This window comes from Theobroma cacao, chromosome 2, assembly GCF_053813885.1.
Source record: "Theobroma cacao isolate CCN51 chromosome 2, ASM5381388v1, whole genome shotgun sequence".
Taxonomy (NCBI): Eukaryota; Viridiplantae; Streptophyta; class Magnoliopsida; order Malvales; family Malvaceae; genus Theobroma; species Theobroma cacao.
In genome coordinates, this window is record NC_142640.1 from 4,971,216 (window position 1) to 4,991,910 (window position 20,695).

The following is a 20,695-nucleotide window of genomic DNA, read 5'->3' on the forward strand; positions in this document are numbered from 1 at the left end:
AAACAATGGCAACAATATTGGTAAGCAATCTCGATGCTACAAAGAAGTAAATAGATAACCATTTACAGCTGGAAAAGAAATAAATAAAAATGTGGGCAATTTAAAAATGAAAAATTCCTTGGGGGCATGGATGGGAAGATGAGCATAAACCCTTCCTAGGCCCAACAAATATAAAATAAGAACAAGAAAAAAGAAACAAACTTGGAAGTTGAAGTAGAAACAACCCTGCAAGAGAGAGAGCTTCCAACTTTAACGGCTCTGCTGGTTCTTCCCGTTGAACCTCTGTTAAACCTTGCCTCTCCCCGAAATGCCCTTATTAAACCTCCAAATTCACCGTTCACTCTCTTCCGCCTCCTCGCCCGCCGATGCCCTCCTCGCGGGCAAAGCCCTAACTTTCCTCAAGCGCCACCCTTACCACTTAAATTCCCTCACTTCCAATTTCACTCCTGAAGCAGCTTTCTGTTTACTTCTCAAGTCCCAAAACGATCAAACCCTAATCCTGAAATTCTTAAAATGGGCTCGTCCCCACCCGTTCTTCACCCCTCAGTGCAAATGCCTCACTCTCCACATCCTCACCAAATTCAAGCTCTACAAATCAGCACAATCCCTAGCAGAGGACCTCGCCGTTAATACGTCCGATGATGAAAAGGGTAGTTTCGTCTTTCAATGCCTCAAGGAAACCTACCATTCGTGTGCTTCAAGCTCCTCTGTTTTTGACTTGGTGGTAAAATCTTATGCCCGTTTGAAATTGATTGTTAAGGCTCTTAATATTGTTAATTTAGCTAAATTTAATGGTTTTATGCCTGGGGTTTTATCTTATAATGCTATTTTAGACGCGGTGATTAGGTGTAAAAAGCCGGTTAGATTTGCTGAGGAGGTTTTTGCCGAGATGATTAGACATGGGGTAACACCAAATGTTTTTACTTATAACATTTTGATTAGGGGTTTTTGCACGGCGGGGAATTTATATATGGGTTTAAGGTTTTTCAGTGAAATGGAGAGAAAGGGTTGTTTGCCGAATGTGGTTACTTATAATACCTTAATTGATGCACATTGTAAGTTGAAGAAGATTGATGGTGCATTTAAGTTGTTGAGGGCAATGGGATTGAAGGGTTTGGAGCCAAATTTGATTTCTTATAATGTGATCATCAATGGGTTGTGTAGAGAAGGTAGGATGAAGGAAACAAGTGAGGTACTTCGGGAGATGAGTTGGAAAGGTTTCTCTCCGGATGAGATTACTTATAATACACTTGTAAATGGGTATTGTAAAGATGGCAACTTTCATCAAGCACTGGTTTTGCATGCAGAGATGGTGAGGAATGGCTTGACTCCAAATGTCATTACTTATACTTCATTGATTAATAGTATGTGCAAGGCTGGGAATATGAACAGAGCAATGGAGTTTTTTGATCAGATGCATGTTAGAGGACTTCGTCCAAATGAGAGAACTTATACTACTTTGATTGATGGGTTCTCCCAGCAAGGACGTTTAAATGAAGCTTATCGATTACTAGATGAAATGGGTAGGAACGGATTTTCACCTTCGCTAGTTACTTATAATACTCTTATTAATGGACACTGTATGGTTGGAAGCGTAGAAGAGTCTTTAAAATTGATACAGGATATGGTGGGAAAAGGGTTGGCGCCAGATTTAGTAAGTTATAGTACAATTATTTCTGGATTTTGTAAAAGCCAGGATTTGGAGAGGGCATTCCGAATGAAGCAGGAGATGGTTGAGAAAGGATTTTTACCAGATGCAATTACATATTCATCATTGATTCAAGGTCTGTGTCAGCAGAGTAGACTTACTGAAGCTTGTGATCTTTTCCAGGAGATGCTGAATGCTGGTGTCACTCCTGATGAATTTACATATACTACCTTAATTAATTCTTATTGCAAAGAAGGGGATATAGAGAAGGCTTTTCTTTTGCATGATGAAATGGTTCAGAAGGGCTTACTTCCTGATGTTGTTACCTATAGTGTGCTCATCAATGGTCTCAATAAACAAACTAGGACAAGGGAAGCAAAAAAGCTTTTGCTCAAGTTTTTTTATGATGAGTCTGTCCCAAGTGATGTTATGTATAATACGCTTATAGAGAACTGTAGGAATATTGAATTTAAAAGTGTTTTAGCTCTTATGAAGGGATTCTGTATGAATGGTTTGATGAAAGAGGCTGAACGAGTTTTTGAGTCGATGCTTCAGAGAAACTTTAAACCTGATGAAGCCGTATATAATGTTATTATACATGGTCATTGTAGAGGTGGAAATATTCAGAAGGCATATGATCTGTATAAAGAAATGGTGAATTCAGGTTTTGTTCCTCATACTCTGACTGTTATTGCTCTGGTTAAAGCACTATTCATGGATGGTAAGACTGACAAGATAAGTCAAGTCATAGCAAACACAATTAGAAGCTGTAAGCTTATTGATGCTGAGCTTGCTAAAGTACTTGTTGAGATAAACCATAAAGAAGGGAACATGGATGCAGCTTTCAATGTCCTTACTGAAATGGCCAAGGATGGCCTTCTTCCAAACAGTGGCTGAACTGCATTTGCTGGGGAAGGATGGGCAGAATGAAATATAAATCGATGAGCCCTTGATAAATGGTAATGACCATGCACGTTATTCATACACAGAGGGCATTATGTAGGAAGCGGGCTGAATGGCATAGCTTTCCTGGTTTCAGTAATCTTCAAATACGAAGGAGGCTTGTCATGTCTGCTACTAATTGTTATCATGATAATGCCGAAAGCCCTTGAAGCACACTGTTGGGATTACATTTTTTGGGACTTTACATCTCTGTTACTGCCAGCAACTCAAGAGGTATTTAAGTTCCATCATACTGTACATGCTTAAGCTGTTTATAACAACAAAAATTATGGCAATTCTACTGCATTTTGTTTAAATTACTTTCTGCTCTATGTTCATCAGTGGCACACTATGTGTGGATGTCCACGACAACTCTACAAGTTATTCTTGAAGCTCCTTTGGGAAGATTGATTCTGTTTTCACGTTAATTTGACCAAGGTTATTATTAAGTTGACAAAGAAGAGCAGCTTGGATACGTACAACAAATGGGAGACTTCGATTAATGATAACTAATCTCCGCACTCTTTCAGAAGGGTTCCAAAACCGTGAGATGAAGCCAGGGGTTTCTTGAAGTAACTGCTGATTTTCTGGCAAATCCATTCTTTAAATGGAAAAATATTTGCGGTTCTTCAACAAGGCACGAAGGACACTCTTCCCATGGAATCCAGTATATCGGTGCTGAACGTTCAAACTTGTTGTCTGCAGTCTGCACTACTCCCTTGGCACTTGTAATTTGTGAAGTGCTTACACATTCATTTAGTCGTTGGATAGATTTATTGAAGCCTTTATATTTTGCCTTTTCTTTCTTTAACTTGAATTCTTCATTCAATTTTCTTCATATTTCATTTTTACCAAAATAAATATCACCGTACATGAATGAACAAGATTTCTTAGTAAAGAAACTGCAAAAAGCAAAGGAGATGTTTGTTTTGAATCCTTTATCTCTTCTAGTGCTGAACATGTAGTAATTAGTCATTGTAAATAACTGTGTACGCTCGAATAGAAATTTCCAAAGAGTCCCTGCACTAAGAATAAGGTAAGCATTTACATGAAAAGTGTCTTCGACATTCAGGCACATAGATTCGAAAAGGGAGAGGACAAGCATGGGGTGGATCTTACTTCTAGCCCAACCTGAATCAAAAAGAGTATCTCATTGACTTGTCCAGGATTCCAAAAATATTCCTCAAGGACTTTATTAAAAAATACATCTCCTTACAACAGGACAGAAAAGAACACTACCACAATTTTACTTCCAACATGTATAGGATGTATCTCTTCATCTATACCACTTATGTAGGTCAATGGAGCTCCGTTGCTTTCCCATATACTTACGCACATCCTCCAGTACCTCTTGGCTTTATCCAGATGAATCATTCAAGCGTATTTACATTAGGGTCTTGTAAACTAGGATCTATGAAACCTACAAGACCATAACTAGGCAGTTGCTACTCCAGCTTCACCTCAAGTTAAAGCAATGATCAGCTGGAACTCTAGCAGCGCATGTCTTCACTGATCAACCTACTAGAGACCTTAGACCTTCAAGAAAGATGTGAGAAAAATGAAGATATAGGATAGGAGCAGGAAGGCATGGTGCCGTTTATTTTTGATGAATATGATGAACACTAAAGATGACTAAGGCATGGGCAAGAAAAAGCTTACAAAATCCCTCTTACAGAACCTAAGAAAAGAATATGTGCCTATTGCACATTGTCGCACTCCGTACAAGGTCCAACAGAGGAGGAGCAAAAGAACATCATATATCATGAAGATTCATGCCAAAAATGACCATTTCATACTAAAAAACAAGAGAGCAAGAAAGCAAATGCACTTGCAGCACAGGGCAGACAGGGAAAGATGCCAGAGAATAAAAGCTAATGCAGATGGGAACACAATACAAGATTGCTCTTAATATATCCTTAAACTAGAACTCCAGAAAAAGAATTCTTTCTATCAAATGCTATAGGGTCAACTTAACATAGTAGTCACAACTATGTACATCAAAGCAAATAATAACTAATCAAGCAAAAGATGAGAAAAGCATCCATCAATTAATAAGATGAAACTAAAACTTTGGCATTGCCAGATTTAAACTCATAACTTTCTTATTTTCAACTTGCAATGCCAGGTTAGTTTGCCACAGCAGTTAATGATAAAGTCCCTACATATCAACTATCAACTTTACTTATCACAAAATCTACTTCTATTGCTTACCAGAAAAATATGAAAAATAGTGAGTGAAATCACACATGTTATCTCATCCATGTTAGAAGTACACAAAAGCATATTCTTACAGATAAACAAGGTTAAAAAAATCAACCTTTTCTCAAAAGTGAACATATTATCGGGAGGAAAGCCTTTGGTGCAAATCATCCGCCAATGCCTGTCTCAAGCTTTCCCCAAAATAATAAAACTGCTTCTCACTCTCAAGCACCCTTGCCAGAGCCCCATTTTCATCAGGATCCTTCCGAATCTCAGGCTCAGGCTCTCTCGCAATCTGACACAAATTATGCAACACACAACAAGCAACAATCGTTTGCGGTGCATGATTGAGTCCCACATTCAAATCTTGAAGAATCCTCCACCTTGTTTTCAGTAGCCCTATTGCGTCCACCACCACAGACCTCCCTTTCATCAGCATCCCATCAAACAAATTTTGTGCCGGTGTCCCAGCCCCATCCGGAGAGAAGGGTGTCATCAAAAATGACAATAAAGGATAACACCAATCTCCAACAATATAAGGCCTAACATGATGACCCCTAACATTGATCATCTTATCCCAGACAATATCCCCTGAAGTAAGCCTATTATACAACAAACTATCCCTAAAATGAGTAGCATCATCTGCCCCACCAGGAGCTTTAACACAAACATCCCAGAAAATTTTTCTATGGTCAGCAACAACCTGAAGCAAAACTGAATCATACCCGTATTTGGATTTATAACAATTCATCAAATTCCTGTCAAGTTTCAAGCCACGGACCTTCATCGGGCTTCCATCAATAGCTCCACAAATGTTGGGCAGTGAAGTAAGTTCCTCGAAACCCTGAGTAGTTTCGATCAACCTTCTGCGAGAAACTGGGATCTTAATGAACTCCGGGTAGAGCTTAGTGGCCAAGAGACGAGTCACCATGTTCGTGATTTTTGAAACGAGGTAAGGGTCCAGAGAAGAGCGTGAAGCGATGGTTTTAGCAGAGTAGCCATGGGAGAGACGGGAAAGAACCATGGCTACGGCGTAATCAGAGGGAAGGGAAAGATTTGAGGCGGTTATAAAAGGTTTGAGCTTCTCAACCACGGTGGTAAAAACGGGGTAGGAGAGTCCGTACAAGGACCGCCATCGGGCGTCACGGATTTGGGCGTCCATGGTCCAGATGTGGTCGGTAGAGAGAGCACGAAAAGCTGAGATGGAGAAGTGGGAAGAAGACGAAGGAGAAGGAGAAGGAGAAGGAGAGGAATTGGGTTCTCTGTTCTCTGACGAAGGTGAAGAATTCTTGGATCCTTTCTTGGAAGAAGAAGTGGCGAGGAAGGAAAGGAGGGAGGCAAGGGTGAAGAAGAGAAGAGGGGCAGGGGAAGAGGAGGAAAGCAGAGAGGAAGGAGAGGAAGGGGAAGGGGAGGAAGTGGGAGGAGGCGAAGAGGAGGCAGGGGAAAGGAGGGAAGTGGTGGGGTCAAGAGAGTTGTGGAGGTGAAGGAGATTTGATAACATTAGCAAGAAAGTTTCATCCATTGAGAAAGGAAAGGAGGGCGACTTACTCTCCAGATTCTGGATTTCGGAGCGTTAGGGTTTTTGGGTTTGGGGAAGAAAACGAAGATGGGGGACTTGGGTGTGAGTTTGGGTTGGGGTTCGTCTTATTTTCACTTGAATGCGGAGAAAAACATCAACTTTGACACCATTATGTTTATCTCCTTTCCTTCTGAAATCTTTCTGCAGAGGGAGGCAAGGAAAAGGAGCTTGGTTTCAGCCGAAGCAACAACCGGAGGGTGTGAAGAGAGTTTTGATTAGCTAGGTCACCTTGTCGGGGAAATCTAGTGAAGGAGTGGGCTCACAGCTGGTGTGGCATGGGAGTCAAAGCAACAGAGTGTCTTTCCTTTGTCACTTGATCGGAACATCATTCATGTTTCAGAACAAACCTCGTTTTTCACTTTGGGTGTTTAAATTTATGCAGCTGAAATCTGTACAATCCTCAATTAAGATTCCCATTGTTCATTACCTGCTCTCTTTTATTGAACTAAATTATCAGATTCTATGCATTACTACATTCCCACTTGTTAATGCCTTTTCTTTTAAATATCCAATTCCAAACTCTTTTCATTTACTTATTCTCCATTTCTTTTTCTCTTTTTTTTTTTTTGTTCCTATAAATGTTTATTGTACTTCAAATACAGTGTGAAAAACATAACAAAGTCTGAGATAAATTTTGTTGATTATGATGAATATATAAAGCTATTCAATTAATGTTCAATTAAGTTTAATATAACAAACTAAAATTCAATTAAATCTACTTCAATGAATATACATATAAAAATAAACATTTGAGAGGAAAAAAAAAAAAGAAGCAGGGAACAACCAATTTATTTTCATAAGATAAACTGCTCATAAATTCTTAGTGATTTAAACTTTTTTTATATCGCATCATGTAATTTGATTTTTTTTATTAATATTTTCTAGATACGTTATATTTTTAAATAAAATTATATTTTTAATTTCACTCAATGATATTATTAACATATTTAAAAGTATTTTCGTAATTTTATTTGATAAAAATAAGAATTTAACCTTTATAAAAAAATGTAATACGGAAAAAGTAAAAATCATATAAAAGTAATTAGAGCTTATATTTGTTTCTTAACTTTTCCTATAAACACTATAAACAAATCTTTATTTATAGTAAAATCACAATATATGGATTTTAAAATCATATTATGATATATCATGAGATATCCTAATTTTTTATATTCAATATTAATTTATTTAACTGACCTTACATAACATAAACTTACAGTAGACAGTAGCCTTAATACAGAAAATACTGTCATCAAATTTATTTATTTATTTATTGCCGAAAGGAAGAAGATACGGCTATCTTTCTTATGAAATTGCCAACGGAAAATAAGAAAAAGGGCCGACCCAACAACCCGGTTGAAGCGAGATATCCGTTTTGTCGGTTTTGGATCCAGTCACCGGTTAAACAGGAAGCAAACCCGCTCGATTCAATTCCCTTTTGAAACAAGGAAGAAAGAATCTAGGGTTTGACAGCAATTCCGAAAATCATCAATAATTACACCCAAATTTTGAATAATTAGCATCCTAACGGTTCAGATTGTCGCAGCCATGACTGAGGTACTCCCCAAAGCTTTCTTCTTTTAATTTTATTCGCTTACAATCAATTAGGAAATTGAAACCTCAACTTTTCACTCTTTTTTTCTTTTAATGCTTGAGATTATGGATGAATTCCCCTGATTTCTTTTATACATTGTATGTCGTGATTAAATTACAGTAAAATTTTGAATGGATTAAGTGCCTTTATTGTTTTGTAGTTCTTTTGTTTTTGCCCAGTTATTTGCTTGTATTTGCATTAATTTTCTTATTTTTTTCTTCTTGTGTTCAGTATTGGGTGAGTCAGGGTAATAAATGGTGTGATTTCTGCAAAATCTTCATATCGAATAACCCATCAAGTATTCGAAACCATGAGCTGGGTCAACGGCACAAAGAAAATGTTGCTAAGAGGCTTACTACTATGCGGAAAGAGAGTGCAGCCAAAGAGAAAGAACAGAAGGAAGCGGTCCGTGCACTTGAACAAATTGAAGCTGTAAGTAACCTAACCTTCTATATGGTTTTGCTTTATGCCTTTTGCTTGTTTTAATAATTATTATCACTTAACAATGTTTGCCAGAAAGCTAAGCGGAGTTATCAGAAGGATGTTGCAAATTTTGAGGCAAGAGATTCTAATGCTCAAGCATTAGATGGTCAAGAAGGTAAGTACAAGTCATCTTCAACTTCCAATCTTTTAAGATACTTGTTATGGTTGTAATCCAAGTTTTTGGAATATGTTAAGCATATGATTATGTTGCATCCAGATCATGGACTATTGTCTTTGTTAGTAAGTTTTTTATGAAATTTTTATTTGCAGTCATTACCTGCCTGATTTTATGGTCTTACAATCATTTTATTCGGCTTTGGGCTATTAAAGAAACTGAGCATGAGGATGACTCACAGAGGAGTGAGAAGTTTGTTTAATTAATTATTGTATTCCGTTTAAATAGGAGAATGTCAAACCTAAGTTTAGCTGAGATAAACAGGTACATGAAATTGAGGCATTCTTCATGCAGCTGTATTACTAAACTTACTTGATTAACAGTGGAGTTTTGGAGTTTGGATTATAGCACAAAAATGAATGTCTAAGCTAGTTTATTTATTACACTTCTTTCAATCATGAGCATGAGTCTTGTTCAACACATTCTGTTGTGCCAATACTTTCCTAGACATGATTCAAGATACCTGAGCTCGAACAGTAAAAAATTTTCATTGGTTGCATTCTGGTCCAAAGTCACTTTGCCTGTTTCTTTGTCTTTGGTGGTTTGCCATGCTTTTTTTTTTTTTTTTTCCAAAAATCACTCTAGATATATTTGGTACAAAACTTACTTTAGATTTTAGGTTTAGTCTTCTATCGCACTACAAAAGCTGCCATGCAGACCCTGCTTAACTTTTGTTTTTGTGCTAACTTGGTAGTTGATGCCCAAGAAGCAGGCCTGATGGATATGTGGCCTTAATCCCTATCAGGTCCAATGTCTTATTTTTGGTTTACAAATCGGGCATTTTTTATTAGTATTATCTGAATGCATATGATTTTATTTGGTTTCTGTATCATTTTTACATTGAGTTTAGTGCTGTTCTAATTGATATAGTTTGATGCAGACTGGGACTATGACAGTAGTTCAGGCTATTACTACAATCAAAGCAATGGTTTATACTATGATCCAAAGTCAGGCTTTTACTATTCTGATGCTATAGGTATGAATCTGCAATTGGACTTTAAAGTTTTTCACTTTCTTTCTTCTCTGAGATAATCTATTAGATTATATGTTATTTGTGGTATATTTACTTAGAGGGAATGCAACAGGCAGGTGGGTGACACGGGAAGAGGCATACTCCACGACTCAAGTTTCATCAAATCCTAAATCAAAAGATCCTGGTTTGAAAAAGTCATTTCCAACTTCAGGGGTGCGACCAGTTGCAGAAAGCAAAAGTGCTGCTAAAAGTCCAAATGACGCTGCAGCTGGGCCTGTCGTTTCAGCTTCTTTAAATCCCATGAGATCTGCTAAAGGTGCTCCATCATCACTTGCTGTTAAGAGAAAAAGGCAAGATGAGAAGCCCAAGGCTATATCTAAAGAAGAGGACGCTGCACTAAAAGCAAGGGAAGCTGCAAGGAAGAGAGTTGAAAAGAGAGAAAAACCATTGCTTGGTCTGTACAATGGATCTCGCTGATTGGGACTGGCTCAAGCAAGCATCCTGCCTCTTCTTGATACAAAGGGTATGCTTCAGCATGCTATTCAACTTCTTTTTTCTTCTCCCAATTTTGGGAGTGGGGAAACTTAAATTTGACCACATTCTACACATGTTGAACAACAGGATGAGCTATAATTGAAGTCTTGTACTCTAATCTCTCTTTCTGCTAGATCCCTATTAAGAAGCTTGTGCCTTTTAACATCTATCCTTTTTTGTGTTCACTATGGAAACTAAGTGTCTTAAAGGAGCAGATGAAACAAATTAGCTTGTATTGTAGCCACATAATTGATTGCCCAGGCTGTTTGCCTTAATGTGTTGATTGTATGATATTTTAAGCAGGAAATTTGGAGACAAAATTGAACGTGTCTTTTAGTTAGCTAAGTTCAAGTAGCTTTTGGTTGTCTTATAATGGTAGCTGCTAATAATTTATGCTTCAGAGGGGAAAGTACTGAGATCAGACCCCCTGGGCTTTAGGCTTTTGTGTGAGAAGAATGGGATGGAGAGATAAGCGGACATTGTTCTTTAGCATGCATCTTTTTTTAATTTCTTCTTTACAACTAGAAATACCAAACTGGTTTATGGTCTTAGGTTGACGTACTTTAATTGCATTTCATTGCAGATACTAGGAACATGTATTAGCAGGTCACAGATATCTTGCATAACATGCATTATGTGTAAAAAATGAAGTAATGAACCGATATGGCAGCTCTGATCACATTCCTTTTATTGTGGAATATTGATTTTAATAGGAATTTGTGGTGTGTGCTAACAGCCAGTGAATTCAACAAGTGTTTGTGATTCTCCAGTCATTTGCAATGTGTAACTTAAAACTCTCCTGCGCTTGTAACATCTGTGCCTTCTTTGTACTTTTGCTTTTATTTTGGAATGTCAGCTGCATTTCAACTTTTATGGAATTTGTTTACAACATTTTAACCAAGAAAATTTGAACCAAATTTGTGTATTTGTTTATATAATTATGGGAATTTAATTTTTCCATGTATCTTTGTTAATGAGAGTCTAGAAGCTCACTCAACCCTTAAGACCCGAGTTCAGTATATTGCTTGTTATGGAAAAGCTGTAGATGATATAGTCTTATATTACTAGAGCATGGGTGAAACCATTGTGGTTAAGCCGGGGCACCTAGATTAGATCTCATGCAGGGCCACTAAAACCAGAATGGAGCCTAGCGAGATGGTTGTGATTCAACAGGAATGCGTATGTATAGCTGATGAATGGCTGCCTGCCTAGCCTTGGTTGATAATTTCTGCCACTTCAGTAAATGTGTGCACCCAAAACCATTGAGCAGTAGAGAAACTTGTTTTGTTGGATCCAGCTTGGGCTATGAAGCAGGACTTTGCTGGGCTTTTTGTTCCCGAAAGGACAGAAAAACGATTATTTCAGACGTAACATGACGTTGACTTCTCAATACAAGGCATTATTTACAAAAGTGCCGGATTATTTATTATTTTATTTAGAAAAGGGTTTTCGATGATTTTTTTTTAAGTAAGAGATTATGTTTTAATTAATAAGTTAAATGTTTTGATGTGTACCGGGTTACTAAATTGAGCTAGCTGCTTTTCTTTTCTTGCAGGCCCCTCTTTCAGCTTTTTCAGCCATCTGTTTTTGCTGCTCCACCCTTTAATTTTAATATATTTGGTTGTTGAAAGCCATGAAATGAAAAAAATATTGCTGCTCATGGAGGAAGCTCTTCTTCCACTTTCCCCTTGTGTGAAAATTTTTATGAGAATTAATTAATGAAAATTATATACTATTAATGAATATGAAGTATATATTTCCATGAAAATGCTTGAAATTGCTAGACAAGTTCCTTTCTTACTTACTCTTCCCACCTTGATTTGGCCCATTTCTTTGACTCGTGAAGTCAAGGAAATCGGCAAAGGACATGTAAGATGACATTGAATATTGGTGTTACATTGACCACGTGGCATGCAATGGTACTCCCTTTTTGGTTTGAGTCAAAAAGATAGTGCCTTGAGTCAACCAGCGTCCGAGCAAATGTACACAGCTCTATTAATGCAACCTTGAAACTTGTACATATTTGGGGCACCATTAATTCATAATTTTATACATTATCACTATGATTTGCACTTTGTTTATTGACCATTTATGATGAAAAAAAAGTTTTCACTTTTTTGAATCTGCTGCTTGTGTTTTTTTCAATATCATCACTCAGTCAAATGGGTAACTACCATTGAGAATGGGGGATGAACCTCCATTAACGATCCATCTTGCAAAGAAATGAAACGAACTGTGGGGTAGGGTACTTATGTCTTGCTTCTCCTCATCTTCTCCTAAATTTGCATCAAAAAAACTACTTTTGACTTGGTCTTTGTTAACTTTCCAAATCCCTTTTCTCTTTCTCTTCCCACGCATCTCCAAGAACACCCATACTCAATCCCTTGAAGATCAATCATTTTCCAAGAAAGTCGCCCAAGAAAATTCAGTCAAAAGATTGTATTCCACGCCAAACAAGGGGCATTGATGAACATTTGATGGAAGTAAAGGTAAAGCTTAGTCGAGTGAACGTACTTGTTAATTAAGCATGAGTGTAGATGTCTTGCTTTGTCAAGCAAGAATTTGGTGCAAAATGCATTAGCTCTTCATATACCTAAAGTAGATGTAGACAGGCAGAGCCATAAATAAATTTAAGTTAATGATCCGCTTTTGTTATAATAAGGGGTGCCCCATTTTCACCATTGACTAAAGTTTGTCATTTTCACTAAGGCTCTCTCCCGTATCATTGATTGGTTCTTGGGAAATTTCGTTCAGATTTACTAATCGCTTGATTAACTTAAACACGATTCTCTCTCTTTGGAAAAGAATGCTTGCATACGAAATATTCCATGCATAAATAATATTCAAATGATCAGGTTATACATATTTAAGCAGGTAAATCAAGTAAGAGACGTTTCTTGGGGAACACAAAAAGTGCAGAATGATGACTGCATTTAGAAATATCAGAAAACAAAGTCCTTGAAAGGGTTTAGTCCATCCCGTATATGATTCTCAATTTCAAAAGTTTTCAAGGTAATAACAAGAATTTCCATTAATTAATCTGCTCTAGCTCTCAAGAAAAAGCTAAGTGTCTTCAGAGATGTAGAGAGGGGTGTGACCAGGCTTATTGATCGTTCAAGTGCTTGTAAATGATATGATAAAACATAACAAAATTGCAGTCCCCTAATCAGACTTGAAACTACTCATGCAGTCATCGCTACAATCATGAATCAATATCATTGTCACCAAACAACCATGCAATGCAAGCCAAGAACTCTGAACAAAAACAGGCACCAACCTTGCGACGTTAACATCGTGTTCATCAACATCATTGTCATTATCATTACCATAAATGAGACAAACCTTTTCTTTTTTTCTAATATGGAAATTTTTTGCATATTAATATGAAGTAGGGTTGGAGCCATTATTGCATCACATATCATAGGCAACAGCCATCCTAGCTCTCCTTTCTTTTTTTTGACCTTTTCCGCTCTAACCACCATGATTGCAGGATTTGATGTGGGTCTCCTATATAATCGACATGGCTAGACTTTCTGTAAAGCTAGCATTGTATGCATGGCTGGTTGCTCCTTCTTTTCCCTACAGTGAGATATAAATCCCTTACAAAAGCAGAACACTGTAGATTAATTATCTACCTCTTCCTTTACTTAACTTTTGTTCTCATTTCTCTAATTGGTATTCATTGCATCAGACTGTAATAAGAAGCGAAAATGAAGTTATCGCAGTCATGTCTATGATTTGGTTACCGGTTATAATGACTAGGCTGCATGCTATATTGATTAAAGACCCTTTTTGGAGCTGAATGTGAACTGTCGTCATCCTAATTATGAACATCTGATAAAAACTAAAACGATGCAAAAATGAAGGTGAACTATCAAGCAAGTCGAATTTTACCCACTTGAGCCTATTGCATTATATATAAATAAAATCCAGTTGCTGGCCAGTAGCTGCTAAATGATTACATTTGTGTGTTCAAAGGTTGGTGGAACTGGGAACTACCTGTACTTCTAATGGGAAGTGTTTTATGGTGGCCATTCTGGAGGTTTTATTATCTAATTTTACTTTTCTATATGTCCTTTTTGTTCCTGGTTTTAAAACAGAGAATGGTACGAACTGAAAGCATCACAAAAGAAGTTAAACACTTCACCATCATTAAGGCAAATTGAGATGATGTTGTGCAAATTTTTCAAATGCCTGCTTTACAATTCTTTACACACAATTTGTTCTTATTTCCTTGAAACTTTTAAGTACCAAGGACGACAGCAAGTTAAATGGGTTGAATTTTTAAGGCAACGCACATGCGTTGAGCCATTTTTAAAATAAGAGGCCGTTTTGGCCAACAGTTCATCATTGCTGCTTGGGGTTTAATGGAAAAATCATATTAATGGTCACAAAATGAAGGGAAAAAGGCAGGTTTTGGTAGTTTGGATTATCTGTTTTGATTGATTCTTTCCACCTTTTGTTTGACTGCAAAAACCCAATTACACTACTTTACACTGTATAAACATCATTATTCCACAACCTAATGATTATGGTATAGAACTAGCTTTCCCCACTCCCATGTGTGGTGCTAATATTCCTTTTTCCTCTCCCTTTTTCCCCTTATCTTTTGGCTAAGCCATGCTGTGTGATATTATTCTCCAACATTTCAGCTTTCCTGAGATCTAGCTTGGAATGCGTAAACTAACGTTTTCATTAAAGAGGAAAACTAATCAAGCAACCATTTTCCCGGTGTAGATTGATTAATCTGAAATTGAAAGTTCACACCTACCAGATATGCAATTTGGAACCCAACCGATCAACTCAACCAAACCAGCGGCTGCTTAAACTAGCCTGGTTTCTATGCATTGAAAGTCTGCCTCAGCTCAAGGACAAGCAGATCTTTAACATCTGCTTTCAAATATAGAAAATGCCATTAATGTTGGCTCTGTTTGGAAATACTAGCACCTGCTATAGTTGACATTAAAAGAAAATGTTATTGGCAGGTCGTCAAGTTAATTACTTGATGATGAACAGTTAAGAACAAGGTTTTGCCTTTTGTTTAAACATTAATACATAACTACCCGAATAAACCCAGCAAAGAAGTAGTTTAAGACATATAATCTATAGCTGTCCTTTTTATCTGTGATGTAATTTCATACAATTTGAGTTGAGGTCCAATTCATGGATAGAGACACTGTATAAACAAACAAATAGATTGTGATTCATAACCATATGTAATTTTTTTTTTTCATTTTTGAAACATGAAAGAAAGAGATTTGAAAACTCTATGTTCAACAAAGAAACACCAGATCAGGAAATCTTGATCATCCACGTGTCAAAGACCCAATACCCCTGGAAATCTCATGCATTCCAGGGTTGAACCCCAAGCATCCAAGGAGGCCCTGCTTGTAAGGCAGAAAAGTCTTCCTCCTCATCTCCTCTGAGTTAGCCCGGTTCACCGTGTAATGCAACTCGTGAGCCGAAACCGGTGCTCTCCTCCTGGAACTGGACACTGAACCAAGGCTCTCAGTGGAGCGGAAGCTCGCAGCTTTGACATCCTCTGGCTCTTTCTTAGACAGCAGGGCATATTTCCTAAGGGGATCTTTACTTGTTGCTCTGCCTTCTGATGCACTCCTAAACAACAAAAAGTCTTTCAACTTCCATTTTCTGTTACCTTTTGAAAATGAAATAGCGGACAGGATTGAAGAAACGTAAGATTTAGGATTGCTTGTGGTGGAAGCAATAGTCTTTTCGGATTGTGATGAATTTTCCTCTTGCTCGAACATAATGTCAGACACTCTAAAAGGAGACAAAGATCTGCTCTTCTTGTGAACGTAGTTGTAGCTCACAGATGATGAAGACGAACCAGAAATTCTTTCTCTCCCTCGTTGTTGTGATTGTATGTTCGTTTGCTCCTGTTCTTGCTTCTGTTGTGGCGGTTCTTTGAGTACTAGCCCTCTTCTACGAGTCTTCTCTATCGCTGCTTCAAATGGATCAACATCTTTCTTCCGAAAAGTTGTTGATCTTGGAGACTTTGGAGACCTCGGAGAAGAAACGGTACTTGAAAACTGTTCATAGCCAGGCGGGGGTTTCAGAGGCCGAATCTTTCCACCATCGAAAAGCTCCTCAGCAGACAAAGAAGTTCTCTCTAACTGCCCACTAAAGTTGAACTCGAAATCTTCACACCCATCACCATCATCATCATCATTGTTGCTCTTATCTTCTCTGTCGACTCTGCCATCGAAACCTTTTCTTTTGGGGGTACCAGGCTTTTCCTCCCATTGGAAAGGAACCGCAGATGAAGAACTGGTGGCATGAGATACATCGTCACGATAGAAAGAAGAGGCACGAGTGGGGCTGGTTGGAGCACTGAAGAAGAAATTGCCAAAGCGTTGAGGACTTGAAGGAGCAGTCATGTATGGAGATGAACATGTGCTATCGAAGTTGAAGTCCACTGCGGGAACCGGCACCACCACTTCCATCTCCATTGCCTACTTGGGTTTTGAGAACCAGGGTAAAGATAGAAATGGGGGAAATTTATAAGGAGATAGGGAGGAAGGAGCGAGGAGGAGAAAGGGAGGAAGGAGAGGGGAAGGAGGAGGGGGGGAGAAAAATTGACTAAGGGGAAATTGGTTATGACTCACGAGGAGCCGCCCTTATAAATCTACCTACTGTTAAATGTGATATAATAATTATTGTCTTCTAATCTAGGTGTTGAAGCTTGCTTTGTTGCTTCAACTCTCACCATTCATTTTTTTTTTGGCCATCCTTCCTTTCATTATATTTTTTACAAAAATCTGAGTTAATTAAAAACCTTTTTCAAGTTCAAGCTAATGCTTTCTTTAAATGTTGGGATTACATTTTTTGTTTTATCGTTTAACTCAAGATTACCATAAAATAACTTTTAGCTCATAGGTTTAATTTCTAAATCAACATATATTAATATTTAGCTCTCCTATGATAATTAAAATTGAATTTAATTACCTAGACCTTAGTTCTCCTTATACCACATGAAACGGGTTGGGTTTTGTTCACATTTTTTTTTGTTATAAATACTTCTAATATAACAATTACCATTCACATGTATATGTAAGATTTAAGTTATTAATCATGAATTTTTCACATGTCAATAGGATAATTGTTATATTAAAAAATATTTATATAAAAATGCAACGAAAGGAGCCGTACCCAAATTAAAACATCAAATTTATGAATGGTTATTGATAATAGTTAAGGTTCGATTATAAAAAATCAAAAGCTACCAAAAATGGCCGCATAATATTTCTTTGTTTATTTTTCCCTTTAATGTTTTTTTTTATTGTGGATTTAATTAAATGGAGAAAAGATGATGATTAATTTGATTACGACGTTTAAAAAGTAGGCAGCCATGTAAGGCCCTGAGTTATTAAATATTAAAATGCTGATTTGGTGTAATAAGATGAGTACTTGTTATTTTGACAGGTGAGAGCATCCATCATCGTGCAGTGTATGCGAATCACAAATATAATTGGTTTGGAACATCTTTTTCCTTGGTGAAAGAAGATTTTATTCTAGCCTGGGCTTTCACTGCATCATTTGGCTGGAATGGGGTTCATTAGGTTGGACAAAATGAGTGCCATTTGGCACATCTCTTGATTGATCCAAAAATGAAAACTAGCTATGGCCGGAAGAGTTTCATTTCAAGCACTCAAACTGGCAATCCAGGCTCCTGCAGGATTTAACAGGCCTAAGTATGTGTAAGGCACCTTGATAATAATCTTGTATTTAGATCAAATTAACACTTAAAATCTCATTTCCTGTCATGTGCTGCAGCCAATGAAGAAAAACTGGTTACCATTCCATGAACAGTTGAATCATGCACGTCCTGCTCAATTACTGCTCTTAAAAAGGGCGATTAGATGGTCCATATTCCATGGTAACAACTAGAAATCATTTGAAAATTTGATAGCTATGGACCCTGCTAGATTTTAGTTTACTTTCAAGCTTTGTGAATAGGGGTCGGCCTACCTATATGATTATTCGATACTTTTTTCCCATCCAATTGTTACGACATATTTGCAGTCAATACTCTTTGGCAAACTGTTTTCATTTATTTTGTTAATGTACTTGAATCTCGTTAAAATCTTCACTTAATTTGATCTTGTAGTTCACGCAGTTCAGACAAGACCAGAAAGACCTTAGCCAGCAGATTTTTCATTTATGACAAGATTTTGACTTTCTGGTCTGTTGGAGTTTGTTGGGTAATGGAGTCAAGTCATCCACAACCATCCCCTGTTCTCACTTCCCTCACAAGATTTTATCATCATGTTCACCTTTTGCCAATCACATGCCCAAAAGGCCATCAGGCCATAAGTGGTAGCAGACATTGAATTGCTGTTGCATGTTCAACGTCACAGTGTTTAGCAATTCTGCTGGAAAAATTTTATATTTTGAAGTGAACAACCCAATTCTACTAGGCTTCCAATAGGAGCTAGTCAAAGCTGTAAGCACTGTAAAATATCCTGACTCAACAATGAAAACCCAAAAATTCTCAGTTGGCATTCATGGCATCTCAACATGTGGCTCAAAGCATGCAGCAGAGTTTCCATAGAAACAACATATTATTTGCAACGGCAATTAAGCTGTAATTACCATAATTTTCAGGCCGCAACATGATATACAGACTGATGCAATCTTTGTTTCACCATTATAAAACTAGTCTACCAATGAAATATTTTCTCTCTTATTAACAGTTTTCCACATGCATTGCAAGGACCCAGTGGAATTCCAAATTGCGGCCAACCCATTTCATACCTTCCTCAACTTATTTAAAACAATTTAGTACTGGCTGTCTAATTTTAATGTTTCCAGCGACATACTAATCTAGAACATGAGGAAATATCAAACAAGATGGCTCTGCTTACAGACAGACATTAATATCCTTGTCCACCATGACAACATGGAAGAAATGCTTTGTCCTGTTATGGACAGGAGGGTTTTCCCTTTGCTTGTCTTGGGCCCGAAGTGAAATCGCAGTAATTATAGACAAGAAATTGGGATGTGTGTCTTTTGCCCTGTAAGATCCCGTTTCCACCCAATTGATTCTGGTCCTGCTTCTTAATTTGATTTTTGTGACCGCTCTTACCATGAGGATAGCTATAGTCTGTGATTTTGACACCCAACTTGCAATTTCTTTTTTCTCTTTATATATCTATATACTAGTAGATAGATACTTCATCGGCGTGGTAAAAATACCATGATATATAATTGAAAATTTTTTTAAAACTATTTAAAAAAATTTAAATGAATTTTATTTTTTTATTATGTTAAATTAGATTTTTGTGTTTTTATTTTAAATCAAACATAATTTTATAATTAATAATTAATTAAATATTATCAATTAAAATATCATTAATTATTTTATGCTTACATGACCTTAATATAGATAATAAAAAATTAAAAAAATCATATGATTATATTATCATAGTCACACTAACATGTTATATTATCACCATTATAACATGTCAATATATCACATTAATATCATATGACATAATATATAATAATAAATAATATTTTAATTAAAAAATAAATAATTAATTATTAGATATAAAAAATTATTTATCTCAAAATAAAAATAAAAATCTAACGGAATTATATTTTGATAGAAATAATTTACATAATTCAGGAAAATTAAATATTGTTTGCCTTGAAATCAACATAACGTACATACCTCTTGATTGACTTCCCGTATTGGCTGCTGGGCTTCTCAACACGTGGTTTCCATTTTTTCGTACCCAAACAATCCATTTAATCAAATCCCCAATTTGACTTCAACAAAACATTCTTAGTAATGTATACATTTTGCAACATGTGATTTTATTTTTATGTCAACTCTGAACATTTTTAATGTCAAATTTGATCAACTACGGGGATATACAAAGCTCAACTCCTTTACTTTCATTTTAAGGAACTGGAATTTGAGGCTTAGTCCAACAATTTTCATCCTCCATGAGCAATGTAATCGTGATGTCATTTGGATTTAACTCATGTGATAGGAATACGGCAAAAATTTTATATTTAAATTATAGTAAATTCTCTTTTTATATTAAAAAAATTATAAACTATGATATAACTTTGCTGATAAACTCACTAATGAGAATATATCTAATATTTCTGTTTCATTCAATACCATACCTATTATTCTAGATCCATTTTTGTCGTGACGTGCGGGTCCGGGAACCCGTCCGTCAGACGCGGGGCGAAAATTAAAATCGCAAGGTGTGGGAGTCGCCACCAATCTTTTTTATCTAGGTGTGATTGGTCACCTATTAACCCGATTCTTAATCGACGAAGTCCTAAATTAATTTTAGGTCCGTCGAAAGAACGAGAACTAGTCCACGTTTTCTAGAGATGGGTTCGGGAGTGCGGTTACGCACGGAGAAGGATTAGCACCTCCGTGACGCCCGTTCTACGAACGGTACCATTTAATCTTAAGTTATCTTAATATAGCCTTTTCTTAGTTTAATCCCTAAAATTTTTATTGAATTGTCAGACTGAGTTTTTCATTTGGTCTTACGTATGCATATGATGCAAGCGTAGAATGA

General features: G+C 36.8%; 4 protein-coding genes across 6 annotated transcripts; 2 read left to right on the plus strand and 2 right to left on the minus strand.

Annotated features, from left to right (window-relative positions):
* EMB2745 (Tetratricopeptide repeat (TPR)-like superfamily protein) lies at positions 1 to 3,767 on the plus strand. The gene is made up of 2 exons (XM_007042309.3): positions 1 to 2,824; positions 2,933 to 3,767. Exon 1 carries the CDS (start codon positions 308 to 310, stop codon positions 2,543 to 2,545), a length of 2,238 nt encoding a protein of 745 aa, XP_007042371.3. The 5' UTR covers positions 1 to 307; the 3' UTR covers positions 2,546 to 2,824; positions 2,933 to 3,767.
* LOC18607900 (PIF / Ping-Pong family of plant transposase) lies at positions 3,759 to 6,832 on the minus strand. The gene is made up of 2 exons (XM_007042310.3): positions 4,908 to 6,832; positions 3,759 to 4,126 (listed from the first exon to the last, which is right to left on the minus strand). Exon 1 carries the CDS (start codon positions 6,309 to 6,311, stop codon positions 4,929 to 4,931), a length of 1,383 nt encoding a protein of 460 aa, XP_007042372.3. The 5' UTR covers positions 6,312 to 6,832; the 3' UTR covers positions 3,759 to 4,126; positions 4,908 to 4,928.
* A 756-nt stretch (positions 6,833 to 7,588) lies between these two features.
* LOC18607901 (C2H2 and C2HC zinc fingers superfamily protein) lies at positions 7,589 to 11,870 on the plus strand. 3 transcript variants are annotated; one of them, XM_088804086.1, is made up of 6 exons: positions 7,589 to 7,925; positions 8,194 to 8,394; positions 8,479 to 8,560; positions 9,501 to 9,596; positions 9,706 to 10,116; positions 11,683 to 11,870. In XM_088804086.1, the coding sequence occupies exons 1-5, from the start codon at positions 7,917 to 7,919 to the stop codon at positions 10,068 to 10,070; spliced, it is 753 nt and encodes a 250-aa protein (XP_088660212.1). In that variant the 5' UTR covers positions 7,589 to 7,916; the 3' UTR covers positions 10,071 to 10,116; positions 11,683 to 11,870. The 3 variants fall into 3 exon arrangements, with proteins under 3 accessions (XP_088660212.1, XP_088660213.1, XP_017972103.2); XM_088804087.1 differs by lacking the exon at positions 11,683 to 11,870 and adding an exon at positions 10,711 to 10,938; XM_018116614.2 differs by lacking the exon at positions 11,683 to 11,870 and having other exon boundaries at positions 9,706 to 10,447.
* Positions 11,871 to 15,308: 3,438 nt separating this feature from the next.
* Positions 15,309 to 16,760, minus strand: LOC18607903 (calmodulin-binding protein (DUF1645)). Its single transcript, XM_007042313.3, has one exon. It carries the CDS (start codon positions 16,595 to 16,597, stop codon positions 15,434 to 15,436), a length of 1,164 nt encoding a protein of 387 aa, XP_007042375.3. The 5' UTR covers positions 16,598 to 16,760; the 3' UTR covers positions 15,309 to 15,433.
* Positions 16,761 to 20,695: the final 3,935 nt, after the last annotated feature.

Bases quoted from the DNA above. Each gene is read 5' to 3' on its own strand.
- EMB2745 (XM_007042309.3), top strand. From the start codon at position 308: ATGCCCTTATTAAACCTCCAAATTCACCGTTCACTCTCTTCCGCCTCC.
- LOC18607900 (XM_007042310.3), bottom strand. From the start codon at position 6,311: ATGGATGAAACTTTCTTGCTAATGTTATCAAATCTCCTTCACCTCCAC.
- LOC18607901 (XM_088804086.1), top strand. The intron at 8,561-9,500 runs GTAAGTACAAGT...AGTTTGATGCAG, and splicing joins AGCATTAGATGGTCAAGAAG to ACTGGGACTATGACAGTAGT. The intron at 9,597-9,705 runs GTATGAATCTGC...GGAATGCAACAG, and splicing joins TTACTATTCTGATGCTATAG to GCAGGTGGGTGACACGGGAA.
- LOC18607903 (XM_007042313.3), bottom strand. From the start codon at position 16,597: ATGGAGATGGAAGTGGTGGTGCCGGTTCCCGCAGTGGACTTCAACTTC.